The sequence below is a fragment of the Podarcis muralis genome, chromosome 8 (assembly GCF_964188315.1).
Source record: "Podarcis muralis chromosome 8, rPodMur119.hap1.1, whole genome shotgun sequence".
In the NCBI taxonomy this organism is placed as follows: domain Eukaryota; kingdom Metazoa; phylum Chordata; class Lepidosauria; order Squamata; family Lacertidae; genus Podarcis; species Podarcis muralis.
In genome coordinates, this window is record NC_135662.1 from 70,674,238 (window position 1) to 70,693,364 (window position 19,127).

The following is a 19,127-nucleotide window of genomic DNA, read 5'->3' on the forward strand; positions in this document are numbered from 1 at the left end:
CCTCCCCACCTGTGATCCTGATGAAAAGGGTTAAATCTTCCTCATACTACAGTCCCAATGGAAAATGGGGTGGGGGGGCACACATATTTTTTAAAAAAACCCTGACATGGTTGCCATCCATGCTAGGTACGGCTAACCTGTGGGCCTCTAAATGCTATTGTTCTACAACATCCATCAAAACCTGCCAGCATGGCCAATGGTCAAGGGTGATAGAAGTTGCTGTCCAGCATAATCTGTAGGTTAGCTACCCGTGCCCTCAGCAACTGTATCACAAAGAGTTGTCATGCACAGCCATCTTTATTTTGATTAGACTATATTTGTAAGACAGTGTTTTCCAAGCACTGATCTGTGAAACACAGGGATTTGGTGGAAACTTATTAGGAGCTTCTGTGTGAGAGAATCATTAACTGGTCCAGAAAGAACAGACTTGCCCTGCAAACTGAGCCGCAGGAAAATGTTGCATTTTCATTCACTTTGTTCACTGGTGAGGCCTACATTTTGTATAAAAAGTTGCAGCCTTGAAGATGAGTCAGAATCCTCAGCAGCTCATTACATTTCTGGGGCAGATGCACTTTGGCCCATAAATCAATTTAGGAATGGTTCCCCGAAGACAGACAAGTCTGAAAACAACTTAGGTTGTACATTTGGACTATTTCTTTTAAAAGTTGTTCTTAAATTCACCCAAACTTTTATCTGTTTCACAGATCGTTTGAAAAAGGAATACAACATTATTTGCTCGGGGTTTTTCTGGCAAAAGCAAGAGATGTATTGAGCCTAGCGGACTCTTTGCAGAAGGAGCAAACGATGAGAACTAGCTACTGCTTGTCATTTCTAATCTGGACTTGTATGATTCACGAAGTCCACACTTCACCATCGCCGAAAAGGACTAACATGTATTTGCAAACTGAACGGATAATGGGCTTGTCTAAGGACCATGGAAAAGCACTTCATCGAACCAAGCGAGGATGGATGTGGAATCAGTTTTTTTTACTGGAAGAATACACCGGTCCAGATACTCAGTATGTAGGCAAGGTAAGCACTGTGATCAAAAAACGATTTGATGAGATGACAGAATTCTAGAATAAATGTAATAGATTTTTTGTTTCTCAGCAGCAGCATTGAAGCAAGGCAGATTGAATGTAGCTTTCTAGCGGAGGGAGAAAAGGAATTTACACCTCTGCTTATGGAATGTTGCTTGATTTTTGGAAGAAGACAGATAACTTAGAGGCATTCCCCACAGAGGAGGGGGAAATGCTCCTCTGCTAAAGGTAAAGGTAAAGGGACCCCTGACCATTAGGTCCAGTCGTGACCGACTCTAGGGTTGCAGTGCTCATCCCGCTTTATTAGCCGAGGGAGCCGGCATACAGCTTCCGAGTCATGTGGCCAGCATGACTAAGCCGCTTCTGGCAAACCAGAGCAGCGCACGGAAACGCCGTTTACCTTCCCACCGGAGCGGTACCTATTTATCTACTTGCACTTTGACGTGCTTTCGAACTGCTAGGTTGGCAGGAGCAGGGACCGAGCAACGGGAGCTCAGGGATTCGAACCGCCAACCTTCTGATCAGCATGTCCTAGGCTCTGTGGTTTAACCCATAGTGACATTTTTGTAGGAGAGGACTATAACAGTCACATACCTTTCCATGATTATAAAGCACAATCACACCAATTAGATTCTGAGCAAGCGGATGCTTAATTGAAGCACAGTATAGAATAAATGCTTCTCCATGCAAAGAGAGAGAGAGAGAGAGAGAGAGAGAGAGAGAGAGATCGTTTTACGAAAAAACAGGAAAAGCTTAATCATGTTTTGAGAAAAGAAAAAGGATAGGTAGAAAATTTAATTGTGTATGGAATGATAATTGAGTATCCACGAGATAAGTGACAAATAGTAATTAACAACAGTATAATTTGAACAAAATTATGAACAAGATGATAAACAATGTAACAAGATATAAAATAATGCCAAGATATAAATCGTTCTCCGTCAGGAGGATGGCTCACATGATCTTCCTGAGTTGGTGCTACATGTAGCATGGGGTGGGGGGGTGCAATGGATCTTCCTATAGTTCTCATAAGAAATCCCTGTTCCCCCTTGTAACTCAGCAAAGCCCACATGTTGGTGCAATGTTTGCAAAGAGCCTAACTGCATAAAACCCCAGGCAGCCCAAACCAAACAATCAACATTCAACATTAAACCTGAGAAGCCATTGCTGCGTTTGCAGAACTTCCAAGTGCCCCTATTTTCCAGGGACAGTCCCAGATTTACAGAAGCTAAGCAAGTTTTTTGTTTGATCCTGGAATGTCCTGCTTTTCCTTAGGGCATCCCTATTTTCATTGGGGAAATGTTGGAGGGTATGTCCCCATTTTCATCAGGACCTGAGCCAAGGAGATAAGTAATTATCCAACCTTTAGAAGACATCTGAAGGCAGCCCTGTATAGGGAAGGTTTAATGTTTTATTATGTTTTTATATATGTTGGAAGCCACTTAGAGTGGCTGGGACAACCCAGTCAGATGGGTGGGGTATAAATAAAATCATTGTTATTTTTAGAGAATAGAATGTCCCTATTTTAATTGGAGAAATGTTGGAGGGCATGTGTTTGGTCCTATATGAAGTGAAATTTACATTTGTGGACATCTAGTTGCCTCTGGGATGTGATACATATATGTGGTGGGTGGGGCAGGAAAATATGATATTGCCTTCACTCCAAGCAGTAGCCTCTACCAGTGGCATCTGCTGCCCATTGGGAATGGTAGGGAGAGTCAGAACCAATGACAGGGAGAGCCAACTACTTCTACTTTTGTCCCCACCCTCGCTAGTTCTACAAGGGCAATATTGAGGCTAAGGAGAAGGGTTGCCATATGTCCTCTTTTTCCAGGACACGTCCTCTTTTTCATAGGTAGATTCGTCATAGTTATCCATAGTCAAAAGCAGAAGTTTTTTGCTGTTCAAAATATGGCAAGCCTAAGAAAGAAGGCAAGGCAGGTTGTGAGATATGAGCTTCCAAAATGCTAAGTAAAAGGTTAATACACACAGGGGCTGCATCATTCTAAGAAATAATATCTTGAGGTAATATACCTTGCGCCTGAAGCAGTTGTGTAAGTTGGCACAGTTAATGGCAGTCTTTTTGTACTTTAGTCAGTTTGGGGTAAGTGCAGCAGTTATAGTTTATAACAAGAAGAATTTGAACTTTTAAATAGTTAGAAAAAAATAGAATATGCAGCCGGAATGGGAAACTTTAGGGAAGCATGGAAGGATGGAGGGGAAGTTGATAGAATAGACTTGTAGATTGATGTAATCAATGTATCATTTTTTTATTTTGTTTCTTCCTTTTCTTTCACTTTCTTCTTTTATTTTTCAGTTCTGGATATTGTATGCTTATAAATTTATAAATATATTTTTAAAAAGAGTCTTATTGTGTTGTCAGAGCAGCTGAGCAGTAGGTCTGTTCAGTTCTGCTGCCGCCTGCCTCATACTTAGTCAGAGTCTGTAAGAGTTTTAGTCTTAATGATAAATTTATGTAATACATTAGTAAGCTAAGTAATACCTGCCTGCCTTGTACATATATATTTAATCGAACAAGTGCAAGGGCGCTGTGAGTTAAAGTTATTGTTATTTAAACTTTAAAATGGTTTTATAGGAGGGAAAAGGGATCAAATAGAAGGGTTAAACAACCCAGCCTCAAGTTTCTGCATAAGCTCTGTAATGGAAATTAAATATAATTGCTAAATAAACTAATATGTATTAAGCTTTGCAAATGTGAAAAAGGAAAGATAATATTATGCTAATTTATTTTCCCTAATTAAAACCCATGTCCCACACAGGTAAGGGCTGACTAAGGGCAGAGTGAGGTTGGTGGGGCAGAGTCTCATTTGCCCTAGTGGATCAACCTCTATTGGATTCTTCTCAGTGAGAAGATATAACGAACCAGCTGCATATGAACAAACTGGGGCAAACAACAGTATCTTCATACAGAAACTATGTTCATCATACAATGTAGCCTTTTGCACAGACTAAGAGTCAGGTTTGGTTCTAAAGCAAATGGTTGCTTTTGTGCCACTCTTGGTAATGTATGGAGGAACATGGGCAGGGACAGCAGCAAAGGTACTTTCCATTAAGGAAGGATAACACTGGGGGTGGGGGGAGTTACTGAAACAAGAATATTGAGGGGTTCCTTCAAGGGGTTCATCTTCTTAAGGAAGACTGGATCTTCAGAGAGAGTGTACCTTTTAAGGCTCAAACCGGTTAGGAAATCAACAGAGACCATATAAAAGCAAAGCGGCTATAAGCCTGATCTTTATTAACTGTTGCAACAGGGTGCTCACTGCCAGTTGCAGGAGGCAGGGGGGACCCAGGACAAAGGTGTGCAAGCCCTTATATAGACTTTTGAACTGCCCACCCTGGAGCCCAAGACCACCCCTCCATACATCATACGTACTTCAGAGAAGGGGTGGACTACAACAGAAATCTGAGTGCATTGTTTTTATCCTGTCTGCCAGGTTACCTGATTGGATTACCTGGGCATCCTGGCCACTCTTTTGTTATGATAACTACTCAATTCCTGAATCCAGGTCACAGGCTCACACCCTATTCATATCTTAACTGTGCCCTTGAGACAGGATTTGTGAGCAAAGAGACAATGGATAAGCTCCCCATTTCCTTCGACCTTGCTGAGAAATATTTGAGGTCAATTTGGAAGAGACAAATGGTCTCAGGACTTTTTCTGTGAGTCTCAGACATGTCGTCTATACATATATGTATGGGCTTGCTTGGTACATTTATGAACATTTACTATATATAGAAAAGACCTTAATATTCTTATAACATTACTATACCATTAGCCCAGTTCATGTCTTATTCAGATGTTACCCACCGTGCTGAGAGAAGGTACACCAACCATGTAGGAATCAGACCTTGGGGGCATGTAAGAAGTATGCCAACCCCAAAGCCTTTAAGCAAAACAAGATACTTGAAAAAATAATAATTTGAAAACCAAGTCCAGGCATTGTAATTTATAGTTGTTCACCTTTCCGTTAATGAGCCTGGGGGAGACAGAAAATGGGTTTTCCATTCTCCACCTAAATAATGTTGCATGCATTACATTTTTGCTTCTGCCATTGTTGTTGTTGTTGTTTGCTTTTCATTCACCAAAGCACACATTTCCTTCTAGACCTCGGTGCTTGGTCCCTTTGATTAAGCTGTAGTTTAAGCTAGGGATGTTTTCAAAATTCCTCCCTAACCTTGGAATTCCAAATCACATGGTCTTGTTTCCAAGTGTAAACGATGCATTCGGAATCATCCATTGTGGGCTGATGTATCATGAACCCCCTTTTTACCCAGCTTTTGTTTACACATTATCTACAAAGAGCTGTGTGCATACAAACTTTTACACATCTTTCAGTTCATTGGCATCTTCCCCTCCTACACATACAGTGCACGTGTGCATTGACAAAAAAATAAAAGTGATATTGATGAGATCACATTATTAGTTGCATCAATGCACTTTTTTCTTGGTGTTTTACTAATGTGCAGGAGTGTATGGGTACACTAGTGAAACATCTCTCTCACACACACACTAGGACTGTGCGATAAATTGCCATATTGTTGAATACCGGTAGTATTGAAATAACATTGTGATAAGTGTTTCAACAAGGCAATATACCTGTGAACAAAAGGTGGAGACTTAACAGCTTCCCAAGGGGTAGCTCAGCTGAACGGACAATTTGCAGATAAAAGAGGGGGAAAAGTTTTTTTCTTTTCTTTGTGGTGGTGTTTGTGGTGTGGTTAGCTTTCCTCCATATTAAAAAGGAAGGTTTTTAAAATAATTTTTACACACACACACACACACACACACACACACACATATTTGCTTGCTTGTCCTCCCTCCCTCCCTGGTGATATATTGTGATGTTGAAAATCAGATATCATCCAGCCATAACACACTCACACGCATATCCTGATGCAACCATATGTATAATCACATTATGCATGTGATTCCACCAGAATTCATTTCATATAGTGTTTCACCAATACACCCATGCACTTCTACACATTTACTAAAATGAAAAGCAAAAATATTCTTGAAGCAACTATATGATTATGTGAATGAATTAAAGAACACTGAAGGCTGTGAAAAATTGTACAAACTCTAGTTCTGGGATTTAATTTTCATTTTAGAAAATTTGCTAATTAACCCAGAACTCAGGGACTGTGGAATGCAGAATGACCCACAGAACAATGGAGAAATGGATTGGGCTGGTCTAAATGGCAGTCACTGATGATGCCTGTCCCTCACATCAGAGGGACAACGAATGATCAACTGACCTCTATTTTTCAGGCTGTTTCTAACAGATGTTCCCAAATGCCAATCTTTTATTAAATGGGAAGTACCAAAGAGTCATTTATTGAGTTTCTTTGGTTTAGCTAGTACTAGAGCAAAGGTTGTTCAGAAACCTCTTCTGTAGTTTTAGCTCGTGGACCATTTTTGTTTTAATTATATTTTACCTTTGCTCTCTGGAAGGAGAAAGCTGTTTTCTAGGTGTCTTGCTATTGAAGAACTGTTTCATATGTGCCCATTTTATTGCCCCCCCCCCCCCCAGTTTCAAATGTGTGGTATTTTGCTAATTTAACTTTCTGCAATGGTATGTGCCTAGTAGCAATAAAAGTGAACTGCATTTACTTTCCGGGAAGGGAATTTTGAAGAGACAGTGAGGGTTATACACCTGAGGGCAATTGTCAGGGCTGATGCGCATTACAATCCGGCAACATTGGAAGGCAACCAGGTCATCCATCCCTATGCTAGATCAAGACTCCTCAAATATCCACAAGTATTTCTTGCTTCCATGCAGGGAAGCAAGGAACACAGAAATGGATTGCATATCCTCACTCCCAGGATTATACAATGCCTTTTTGCTCTTCCACTTCATTGCAACGAATGGTATTTTGCTTGTAGAGGAAATAAATAAAGCCCAACAACTTTTATGTACTATAATACTGTTGAAAGTTTGGTTGGCTTCATCCGTGTAAATAAGTGGTGATAGAAGAATGGCAATGTTCCTTAAAGACTGCTGATGATTCACCCAAATCGGCAATTTAGCAGCAGGGTTTTTCTCTCAGACCAATGGTGAACATCACATGCGGTAGTGTGAGAGAGGAAAACATCAGCTTGAATGGAGAGAAACGAGAGTGTGTGTTGTGTGTGCGCACACAGTGTCTCTAGCAATATAGGTGCAGTATAGGCGAGAGTGACTGCGCAGGTTGTTCTCTTGTGGGATCTGCTGAAGGAGTGCTTACTTGCTTTCAGTTCATTCTGCTTTTATATTTGTAAATAGAGCAAACGTTGCAAAGATGCCATGTGATTCCAGTCAGGGGAGCCAGCTATAGGGGGCAGAAGGTGCTTCAGCCCCCTAAATATTGGTGGGCAGAGGGCTGAGCCCCCCCCCCCCCCCCATACTGAGGGGCCCGAAATCCTTTGACACTGGTCACCTCCACGTGCCCCAGCCCAGGAGCAGGACAGGGGCTGGGACAACTGAGGGCAAAGATGGCCCTCCAGGTGTCCTGTCCCCGTCCAGCACATAGTGGGTGCACACTGAGTGGCGTCACATGATGTGTCATGCTACGTGGCTGGGCCCCCTCAATGTGGGATGCAAGTTGGTGCCCCTGACTCCAGTATTGTCCAATCCAAAAGGAATCTAAAAACGATGGTCATGACCCTGAATCTTCTTGTTGTGTGGCAGCACATAACAGTATATACAGTGCTTTTCCATGTGTAAGACTAGGTTTCTTTTACTCAAAAATAAGGTTTAAAATAAATTAAAGGTTAAAAATAAGGGACGCGGGTGGCGCTGTGGGTTAAACCACAGAGCCTAGGACTTGCCGATCAGAAGGTCGGCGGTTCGAATCCCCGCAACGGGGTGAGCTCTCGTTGCTCGGTCCCTGCTCCTGCCAACCTAGCAGTTTGAAAGCACATCAAAGTGCAAGTAGATAAATAGGGGGGAAGGTAAACGGTGTTTCCGTGCGCTGCTCTGGTTTGCCAGAAGCGGCTTAGTCATGCTGGCCACATGACCCGGAAGCTGTACACCGGCTCCCTTGGCCAATAAAGCGAGATGAGTGCCGCAACCCCAGAGTTGGCCACGACTGGACCTAATGGTCAGGGGTCCCTTTACCTTTAAGGTTTAAAACTGGGGGTGTCTTATACATGGGTAGTGGGTAGGGTGACTGGTGATTGGTTGCAGACGCAAGCTGCAAATTGTCATTGGCAATATGTAGTGTGATTGTGGCTGCGGCAAAGGTTTCTTTGTATTGGCTGTGGGAAATGGGTGTGTGATTGGTAGCTTAGTCAATAGCTACTGAGGATTGGCTGCCGCTGTGGCAATTGTGCTTGTTGTTTACTTCCACTATTGGCAATCGGGAAGACACTTGTAGCAGACGTGAGCGATTCAAACCGTCGGGTTAGTAATTTACTGCATTGGGCCATTTTCTGAAATAGGAGTCCCCCAAAATAGGGAGTGTCTTATTCAAGGGGACGTGTTATTCACGAAAAAGTACGGTACTTCTTCCTCCTGTATGTTTTTGCTGCATCAGCAGCACTGAAGTGACCACTCCAGGGCACAAGCTTGGGCAGTTTGTATCAAAGTCCTAGACAAGACCCCACTCTTGGTCTCTCTGATTTGGAAAACAAAACAATATATCTGGCACCAACTTGGAGATGCAATCCAACTCTGGATTTTGTAGGGCTTACTCCTTGGCTTCTGCTGCTCCCGGAGATGTCCTGCAAGGCAACAGATAGATATTTTCCCTCAGGTTTTACTCCTGAAGCCTTTCCCATGAATGGGCATAGCTGCAAAGCAGTGGAGGTTTAAGGTCAGAGTTTTGCTTCTCCTAGATAGCCTTCCCAGGCTAACAAGCCCCATCTGCCTCTCATTTCCCTCCACAGCACGTGTAGAAACTGCCTTCTTGGCAGTTGGGCCCACTATTGGTCTCGTCTGCTCAGTGTACTGGACCCTGTCTTCGTGAGCAAGTGTGCAACAAATCCCTAACTCACTGAAGATTTAAGGCTCATCAGTTACCTTCACCTGGTTTAGCCCGCCAGTCAAAGCCATTTCCTGCAGTGCCGACATTGTTGCATGATGTCAGGGACCGTGCTGAGGAGGGCTGCACTGAGGAAGAATGGTGGGAGCCACCCCCTCCCCCTCCCCCTGATCCTCAATCTTCTCAGGAACAGGAAGACAGTATAGATTTGGAAGAGTGGTTTGCAGAGGGGCATAGTTCAGAAAGGAAAAGCTGGGAAATACTGGATGGGGAACAGCTAGGAGAAGAAAGACTGGAAGAGAGAGGGTTTACAGATTCACTGTCTCTGGAAAGCATTAATCCGCTCTCCCCAAGGTCAAGAAAAGCTGAGAAAGTGGCAGAACAGAAAACACAATGGGTACAAGCTCAGGCTACAAGATGTAGGAGTGACATAGATTTAATAGGGATGGAGGGAGGGAGTTAACCTTCAATGGGAGCACCGCCATTTCTAGGTAGACATGTTCTTTTCTCTCTCACTGATTATTAAAAAAATCTAACTGATAAGACATTCCTTTCATTTGATCTTCTTATTTACTGCCACGGGGGAGGAAGCCGATTCCCCAAAGCCTGACACATGATGACAGATTCTAGGAGACACGGGTGAGAGCAGAGTGCAGAGCAGGGACCAAAGGGGGATGAGCTACCCCAGAAGGAACATGGCGTGTTCCCCTACCAGATGTTCTGACCCTCCCCTAACACCCATAACACCCCATATACAGTGTTATTTTTATGGTGAGATGCCGGAACTCACTATGAATGTATCTTTCATGGTGCCCACCTGAGAGGTGCTAGAGCTGAGCTTTGGCTGAAAAAAAAGCCCTGCCCATATATACTCTGCAGATCAAACTTGATACGTAGCTGTATGAAAATGCATGTCACACAAAATGCATAGCTATTAAACATGGCATGTTATGCACTGTCCTTGCCCCATGTAACAACTTACTATATGGACCATCATGGTGCCATGGCATCCCAAACTTTCTCACCACCATCAGCCCATAATGCAGCTCAGGGACAGAGCAGTGTCTGGAGAAATACAAGTTCTGCAGCAGTCACACATGTTTAGAAGAACATCTGGTTTCACTCTCAGCGAGCCTTCCTGACTATATTGCAATATCAGCAAAAGCATTGCAGCTATTATGGTGGCATATTATTTGCCAGTCCAATGCAAATCAGGTAATGGGAAGCTTGCAAGAGCAAATACATAACTGCCTTTGCAGAACCTTCTTCAGATGGTGCTTATTTTTTTTACAGTGACTTGCTTGTCTAAGTAAGGCCTTCTGTTTCATCACCTTGAAGAGGAAAAAGAAACACTGTCAACAAGCAATTGTCACAAACATCTTTACAAATGCCTGGTACTTCTGATGTTGCTCTTTTACCGAGGACGGTTTTCGCAAGAAATGCTATGACAAAACTGAAAGACAAGTGCAATTCATTCTCAATAGTAAAGAGCAAAATGCTATTATGTGTTCATCCATCTATGTTTGTTGATCTGTGTCACTTTCACATACACTAAGTCCCTAAGCCTATTCCACTCTCCACTCCTTTTCTAGAGTTCTCTCTCTCCCTCTCCTCCCCTCTCTCTCTCTCTCTCTCATGAACATGCATACATATATACAGACGCACTCCAAAATGTGCATTTAAATACCTGTTTCAACACATGCTTTAAATAGATTCTCTCTTAAAACATGCATTTTCTCTTAAAATGCTCTTTTTTAAATGTTTTTGATGATTATTATTTTTTTTATAAAAACCCCAAACTGCACTGAAATGTTTTAGAATTGAAGACCCTCCAAATGTCCCTATTTTCCAGGGACAGTCCCGGATTTACAGAAGTTGTCCCGGTTTCTGATTTGATCCTGGGATGTCCCACTTTTCCTTAGGATGTCCCTATTTTCATCAGATAAATGTTGGAGGGTATGGAGTTATCTGACCCCTGAGTCATATGAAGGCAGTCCTCTATAGGGAAGTTTTTTTAATGTTTAATGTTTAATGATGCTTTTGTGTATGCTGGAAGCAGCCAGAGTGGCTGGGACAACCCAATCAGATGGACAGATAATAATAATAATAATAATAATAATAATAATAATAATAATAATAATAATAATAATAATTGACTAGGACATCCCTAATTGACTAGGATTGCTGAAGAGTTGATGCTTTTGAATTATGGTACTGGAGGAGACTCTTGAGAGTCTCATGGACTGCAAGAAGATCAAACCTATCCATTCTGAAGGAAATCAGCCCTGAGTGCTCACTGGAAGGACAGATCCTGAAGCTGAGGCTCCAATACTTTGGCCACCTCATGAGAAGATAAGACTCCCTGGAAAAGACCCTGATGTTGGGAAAGATTGAGGGCACAAGGAAAAGGGGACGATAGAGGACGAGATGGTTGGATAGTGTTCTCGAAGCTACTAACATGAGTTTGACGAAACTGCAGGAGGCAGTGGAAGACAGGAGTGCCTGGCATGCTCTGGTCCATGGGGTCACGAAGAGTCGGACACGACTAAACAACTAAATGACAACAACAACGGACATCCCTATTTTCATCAGAAAAATGATGGAGGGTATGAAACTGCAAAAGACTATGGATTAGTTCCAACCTGCACATTAGTCCAGGAAGAATCAGGTCAGCTCATTTTAGGATTCACAAAGATTAAATTCCTCAGTCATTCCAACTATGTTCATGAGCACATGAATGTGCCTGTTTTTAAGGCTAAAAAAGAAATTCTATTAAACACCTCATTGCAAAAAATGTATCTTACAGTTTATCATACCAGAATTATTGCAGTGATTGCATTGACCACCTTAAGTATGTTGTCATACAGTTAAACAGACGGCCAAATCCTGATTTCAGTTGCACTTTTTAGACCAAAGATGTTGGGAATGGAGCCAGAACAAGAGCGTTTCAAACATTTCAGAAGTTTTATTTCCAAACATTTCCTTGGACAGGTGGGATGAAACAAAATCTACACGAAAAATTGGACTTAATTGGAGGGGAAATAAATTTATGTGTCATTTTGAGGAGGGAGCTTGTTTCATACCTAACCAGGTGGCCAAAGGTTTTGCATTTCTTCTTGAACTTCAGAAAAGCCTTATGCTTGGGATGGCTCCACAAGTTCTTCCAGCTGTATTTCCTTATGAGAGTAAGTAAGCCAGGTGCCAATATTAGCACCCGGCTCCAAATAGGGGATTAAGACATAGCTGTCAACTTACAGATTTGAAAATAAGGGACCAGCAGCCTTTCAAATAAGGGACCAGCAGCCGAAATAAGGGACCTGCAGCCTCACCTGTTCCAGGCACTCCAGTCTTCCTGTCCTCCTGCAGTCTGGTCAAACTCATGCTGGTAGCTTCGAGAACACTGCCCAACCAACTTTGTAACCAGAGGTTCAACTGAATAGAATCTGAATCACATGCACCACAAGGCCTATGCAGCCTCAACTTAAGATGGCTCCCCAGCCTGGCTTTGCACTGCAAAGTTTGCAGCAGCACGTGCAACAAAATGGCGTCTAGCATTCAAAAACCTCCTCAGCTTGCATTAACTAGCCACACACAAGGCATGCAAGCTCCACCCCCCAGTCATTCTTAGACTTCTTATTGGGTGAGCAACACAGCCAAGCAACACAGTTGGAGCCTCTCTTCTCCCTGGCCGGGAGGGAGGGAGGGAGAGGAGCTGCTTCCTTTGAAATTTAAGGGACATCATTTAAGGGACATTTAAGGGACATCTATCAATAAGGAACAGCAGCGGGACATGGCGCTGGAATAAGGGACTGTCCCTTCAAATAAGGGACACTTGACAGCTATGGATTAAGATAGAACAGAGGTGCCCAAACTTATTTGGCCTACTGCCCCCTTTTTAAGGGCAGGGGAACAACTCAGCACCCCCCTGAAAATCTACCTTCTTAAAGCAAACAAACAGAAAAATGCAGTGACAAATTTGCTTTATGTATCTATATTTCTACATATATCCTAGAAGATAGTAAAAAAAGATTTTGCAAATAAGACAGCTTGAAGCTTGAGATTACTGTATAGGAAAATTATTAAAATAATTTCATACATATTGTCTATTTATAATATAGTATTGAAAACATGAATTTTCCTTCTCATGCAAGCTGGCCTTCCCCACAATGCACAACATGCTCGTCTGGCAACACCTGCTTGTTAAGACCTGTCTGTGGATTTGACCACTGATCAGTTAAAACTTGCACTTTGTGTGTTTATTTGGAAAATAAGCACTATGACTTTAACTCTATGTTACATTGGCAAGCGTCATTACACAGCAGATGAAACATGTACGAATGGTTCTTATTCAAAAAAATTCTTCTTTATGCTTCCACCACCACCACTGGATCATTCCAGTGCCCCCCAGGGAAATTCTGAGAGTGATAGTGGCTGTCCCAAGGCCACCCAGTGACTTTTTGATAGTGGCAAGTCTGGAAATCCTTTCTCCCTGGCTCACAGTTCCAAGACCAGCTCTAAATTTGAGATACCCTTGGTGTCAGGATGCTGTCAGTGGCTCCCAGCTGGTTGCCCAGAAAAGTATAAAGACAAGGAAAAGCTTCTTACTGTCCTTTTTCATTTCAATCTTTACACAGAGAGGCTGTAGAACCCAGCCTCTTGGATAATGGTGTTGTCTCCACTCCACTTCTGTCCCACTTCCTCATTCGTCATTCTCATCATCTCCTCTACAGGTGCCCTCTGTCTTTGAGCTCTTTGCTCTCCTACTTTTAAGGCTCGCCGGGTTTGGAGAGATGGAGGGCCTGGAATGCTTTCTAATGACAACGTGTCAGCAACGTGGAATGCTTTCTAATGGCAACGTGTCAGCCAGATGTTGTTCTGACTCTCCCATGATTTCCCAACTTCCCCCCTCATCTGCCTCTGAGCTGCTACCTCCCTTAAACCCCTGTTGTAAATCTATACTGTCTTCCTCTTCCTCCTCCCTGGAAGGGTCAGGATGGGGAGGAGGTATCCACGGTTCCTCCTCTGCCCAGTACCTGACAATTAGTTTTCTTTAATAGTGGAAGCAGATTTTCAGAATATACACAGCTTTTCTTCAGGCTTTGATTATGAGAGCAAAAAATAAACATCCAATAGTCTAGATAGAAACCACTGGATAGTCAGGCTGATGGTTACTTGGCTGCTGAAGTTTACTGGCCATTGCTGTTGGCATGGAGATAGTCTAGGTTGAATGCAAACATGCCATTCTGATGTCATGTGTGATGTCACAAAGATGATCTGCTTTAAGTCTTGGTAAAGTCCAAAGGCAGTTAACAGTCAGACTGCATCTCAGGCCTGTCAAGATGGATCTCCATAATAGGTGATGAATAGTTTTATTTGGGGGATATATTAACTTTTACTATTGGGGAAAAGTTTTAGATTGCCAGTTTGTAACCCACCAAGTTGAGGCCAATAGATATACATTCACAACCCTGTACCCATCAAATTATCGACTTTATGTGTGACTTTGGGACTGATTCATACAACCACATTTCCTTTCTCCACTCTATAGCATCGTTTTCTCTGTATTTGAAAAAACAACCAAGAAGTAGAAGATAAGGATCCAGGAATATGTGCCCTCTGTCTTTGAGCTTTTTGCTCTCCTATTTTTAAGGTTCTCTGGGTCAGGATGGGGAGGTGGTCTCCACTATTCATCCTCTGCCCGGTCCCTGACACTTGGCAAAGTATCCTCCTCTTTTGGTGGGCCCCAGCCTGTCTCCCCTGAGAAGCAACAGCACTGCAGTCAAGCATGAGGTGGTACAGAACTGTGTTTTGTTTTATTTCTTACTTCTCAGAACGATACTACATCAGAGGCAGTGTAGGAAATTAAAATGGAATCTCTAAACCACCCAGAATGGAGGCAGGCAGGGCTGGCAGCAGTGCAACAGTGGGGTCCCAGCTGAGGAACTAGGGTCACAGGTCATGGTGTTAACCACTATGCTGCAACAGCTTTACAAAAGGAATTCGGCCGATGAATAAGACCAAAGGCAATTCTAGTGTGGAGCAGTCAAATTAAGATATCTCAGGATCTTTATGGTTTTATATGTTGAACTTGGTCAGCATGAAAGCTGAATGCAGGACCTTTTCAAATACATTATGTGGAAGAAAATGGAGTGGCTTTTTTTATTATTATTAATGCTGTAGCTGTCTACATTTTCATTTACTGACCTCAGCAAGCAATCCCGTTTGAAACAGCTTCCAACTATGTTGTGCCCGGAAGACTTTATCAGTTAAAAGAATTATCTTTCAGAACTTCATCAGTGCAACTTGATTAGTATTGGAACCATCCTACGGAGCTATTTAAAATGTTTCATACACAGGAGTAGGTCATAAAAATGATGCCTTACTGATAACAGCTATTTGATTCCTTTGACAGTTTACAAATGAATGTGGATCTTCTCCTGTTTAAAATTAGCATTTGTGATGGATAAACACTATAGAGCACCGAGTGGTAAAATGCCTTTAAAAGCTCTCATTTTCCCTGGGAGGGAACCTGTGATCATATGACCAAATTAGAAACTGAAAGAGAGAAGAAATGTACATGAATTTACCAGGAAGGATTTTTATCACATCTTTCATGAAAATTAAAATGCTGGCACATATCAATAGAAGCCACAAGGCACAGAAAATAGACCATGCCTTTAACCATTCTCCAAAACCATGTGAGCATCTCCTATGCAGCTGGGAGAACATTTAAATGACCCAAGCACATGGGCATTTGTTTTACGAGGTTCTTTCCCACTAATGAACTCCTCCTTCATTTCCTAATAGTGCAACAGTACCTCTGGATTGGGGTGTTTAGCATGGCCCCCTCTATTGTGTGCTTCAAGCCCTGCATCCTACACATGGCAGCTCTGTTTACACTGCAAAACTGAATGTGGGTGAGCAGTGATGCACAAAATCCTTGTTTCCAGAGCATTCCCACTGACTTGGAAGAAGATTGAGAAGTTAATGGAAGCTTTAGCCTTTAAGGACCAGGGAATTTAATGTGCCCTTGAAAAAGTTGTTTGGACATTTAGAATTTAACTTTCTGAAAGGAGAGAAAGGAGAGGCAAAGGTCCGTTAGCTTTAAATCAATGTCAAATAATATGATAGAAACAGACAAAGTAGCGACTCTCTTAAACCTTCTGCCCTTGCACTCCAAATCTGCTCCCAGAAGCTATAATTTTACCAGATGGGCCAACAGCAGATACTAACAGCTTCAAGGCCTAACTTGAAAGGATTGGACTTTTAAGTATTTGGACTAGTTCAGCTCCAGGTTCATTGTCATGCTTGACACCATTGCCCTTTCCCTCAGATTTCATGAAATCAGTCAAAGGCTATTTTATTTCAGCTTGTTTTATCCCCACAACAACAAACTATTGAGTGGTACAAATGCTACTGGTTACTCTTTCAGAAAAATATACTTCTTGCTGTAGGTACTCCATTTGCCAAGAAAGCAAAAAGGAGAGAGAGAGATTTCCATATGTCCTGTTCTAGGTTGCATTCACATGGCAGCTTTCACCACTTCCTGATCCTTATTTTCATGTAAATATTTATCACATTTTATATCCTAAACCTTCTCCAAGGAGCCTCAGGTGGATATGAATGAGGTTATTTTCTCCTCGTAATAGCCCTGTAAGGTTGATTAGGCTGAGCTAGGTTATTAGCACTGTGTGGTGCTCTCTGAAAGGGAAAAGGACCTAGATTTCCCTCAGCACTGGGACAACTTCGCAGTTTCTTGACCTGAGGAAATTTAAAATTGGAAAGCATGAGAAGCTGGGCCATAAACAAAAGGTAGTAGCTGATAGCATGAGTCTGTGCAGATATCTCCCCTGTGACTGGACTGCGCAATTGCATGTCCCTCAGCAACCCCAAAATTCTGTGAGGAGGGCAGGGGATGGGCATAGGTTGTGTGAAAGTAGCTTGCAAGACCTAAAGTACTGAATCAGAGAATCCTTCCCATTCCAAAGAGTGTGGGCACACCTTTTGCTGTTTATGCGGCTAAAAGACCTGTAAGGAGAATGACGCATGAAACAGCATGCCCTCATAAAGGCAACATCCGTTACAAACCCAGATAAACTACTTACTAACTCCTGATTGGAAATTTAATCCTAATCGACCGTTATGCTTTTCTTTAGAGAAATCCTCCCCAACCCCCCGGCCCCTGACAGAATGAAATGCCAATATTCTATGCCTCTGGTGTTATTTCACAGTCAATGTAAGCTTACCCATCCATTAATAACTTTATACTTGGATAGATCTGAAAGCAAGAATGGAATTTAAGACGGTCCAATTGCTGTTATCAGGGATGGTTCCTGCTGTTCTTGCCTTCAATCTCTGCTGGAGTTTTATATATATATTAGAAGCATCTTTCAGGTGGGCCACAAGGATTCAATCCATAGAGTGGATGTCTAGAGCAATTCCTACTCTTACGGCTCCTCCACTTCATGAAATTTGTCAGACTCCCCAAAGTGTGCACATGCGCAGTATATTACACATTTATTTATTTTAAATCATTTCTAAAATGATTTCGGTGAACATGTGCTAGAGATGCTTGAGCTTCAAATCCTTCCCTGGGTCTCTATAACAATAAAAATATCTGAAAGGGGTTGGCGGGTGAGATACATCTTGGCACCTGGCTATTAAATGCCAGTGGGATGTGGGTGGTGCTGTGGTCTAAACCACTGAGCCTCTTGGGCTTGCTGATCAGAAGGTCAGTGGTTCGAATCCACGCGACGGGGTGAGCTCTCATTGCTTCTGCCAACCCAGCAGTTCAAGAGCACGCCAGTGCAAGTAGATAAATAGGTACCGCTGCGGCGGGAAGGTAAACGGCGTTTCTGTGTGCTCTGGTTTCCCTCATGGTGTTCCATTGTGCCAGAAGTGGTTTAGTCATGCTGGCCACATGACCCGGAAAGCTGTCTGTTGACAAACGTCGTCTCCCTCAGCCTGAAAACGAGAAAGTTCTGTTTTTAGCAGCCACAGTGATGGGAGGAGAGCTCAGCTCTGGTTGTTATTTCTCTCCATGATGGTCTTATCCTGGTTTTCCATCTGTGGAACGAAACTCACTTCACGCTACAGATGGCATTTTCGATAACAAAAAGGAGGAGATCTGTTACCACCACCACAAGCCAACACCAATTTTGAATCCAAGAGGAAAAGGAAAATTTGCTGCCATTCAGCCAACTATACTTGCCTATTAACATGCAATGTGGTTAACAATGGAAACTTCCCAATAAGTACTCTGAAAAGTGAATGGCAGTATAAAGTCAAATGCATCCCCTTACCAAGAACTTCTAAAAAACACACACACAAAGAGAGAGAGAGAGAGAGAGAGAGAGAGAGAGAGAGAGAGAGAGAGAGAGAAAGAGAGTGAGAGTCATATGTGTTTGGTTATACTAAGCAGAAGAGAACTGCAGCCTCCACTGAGAAATTGGGAAGCATCCATAGCAAAATCATCTAAGGGCAATGGCTGGTGTATTCCCCTTCCAAGTGATTTCCCTCCCTGAGTGTGTCTCTCAAATTCCTCCCATATAAGTCATCATGTCTATTTATTCACATGGGGGGGGGGGGATAAGCACAACACTTTGAGGCGACGGTCCATAGCGAGGTAAGCTGCACACTGTCTAGGGCTTTGCTGCAATATACAAATTCTTCCCAACATATATTTGTCATTTCCTCAATACAGTGGTACCTCGGGTTAAGAACTTAATTCATTCTGGAGGTCCATTCTTAACTGTTCTTAACCCAAGGTACCACTTAAGCTAATGGGGTCGCCCATTGCTGCTGCGCTGCCGCTGTGCGATTTCTGTTCTCATCCTTAAGCAAAGTTCTTAACCTGAGGTACTATTTCTAGGTTAATGGAGTCTGTAACCTGAAGCGTCTGTAACCGAAGGTACCACTGTATTATATAAAACACAAAGTCTACTGCACAGCAATAATGCAGGCTGAGAAGTTTGCCTTTAGAACAGGAGTGCCAACTTGACCCTGTGACCATTGGTGCCCGGGGCCATAGGTGTCATGCAGTGGGTGCCTGGCCCCTTCTTGGGGAATTTTGTGGGTGCTCAGACACCCAGGGCCCCATGG

General features: G+C 42.7%; 1 protein-coding gene across 1 annotated transcript in view; it reads left to right on the top strand.

Moving 5' to 3' along the window:
* The window catches only part of CDH9 (cadherin 9), a 138,155-nt gene that overhangs the window by 47,901 nt on the left and 71,127 nt on the right, over positions 1-19,127 (top strand). Inside the window, exon 2 of the mRNA XM_028737920.2 lies at positions 705-1,032. Coding sequence (XP_028593753.2) covers positions 805-1,032 — 228 coding nt within the window. The 5' untranslated portion in view covers positions 705-804. The remainder of the gene's footprint in view (positions 1-704; positions 1,033-19,127) is intronic.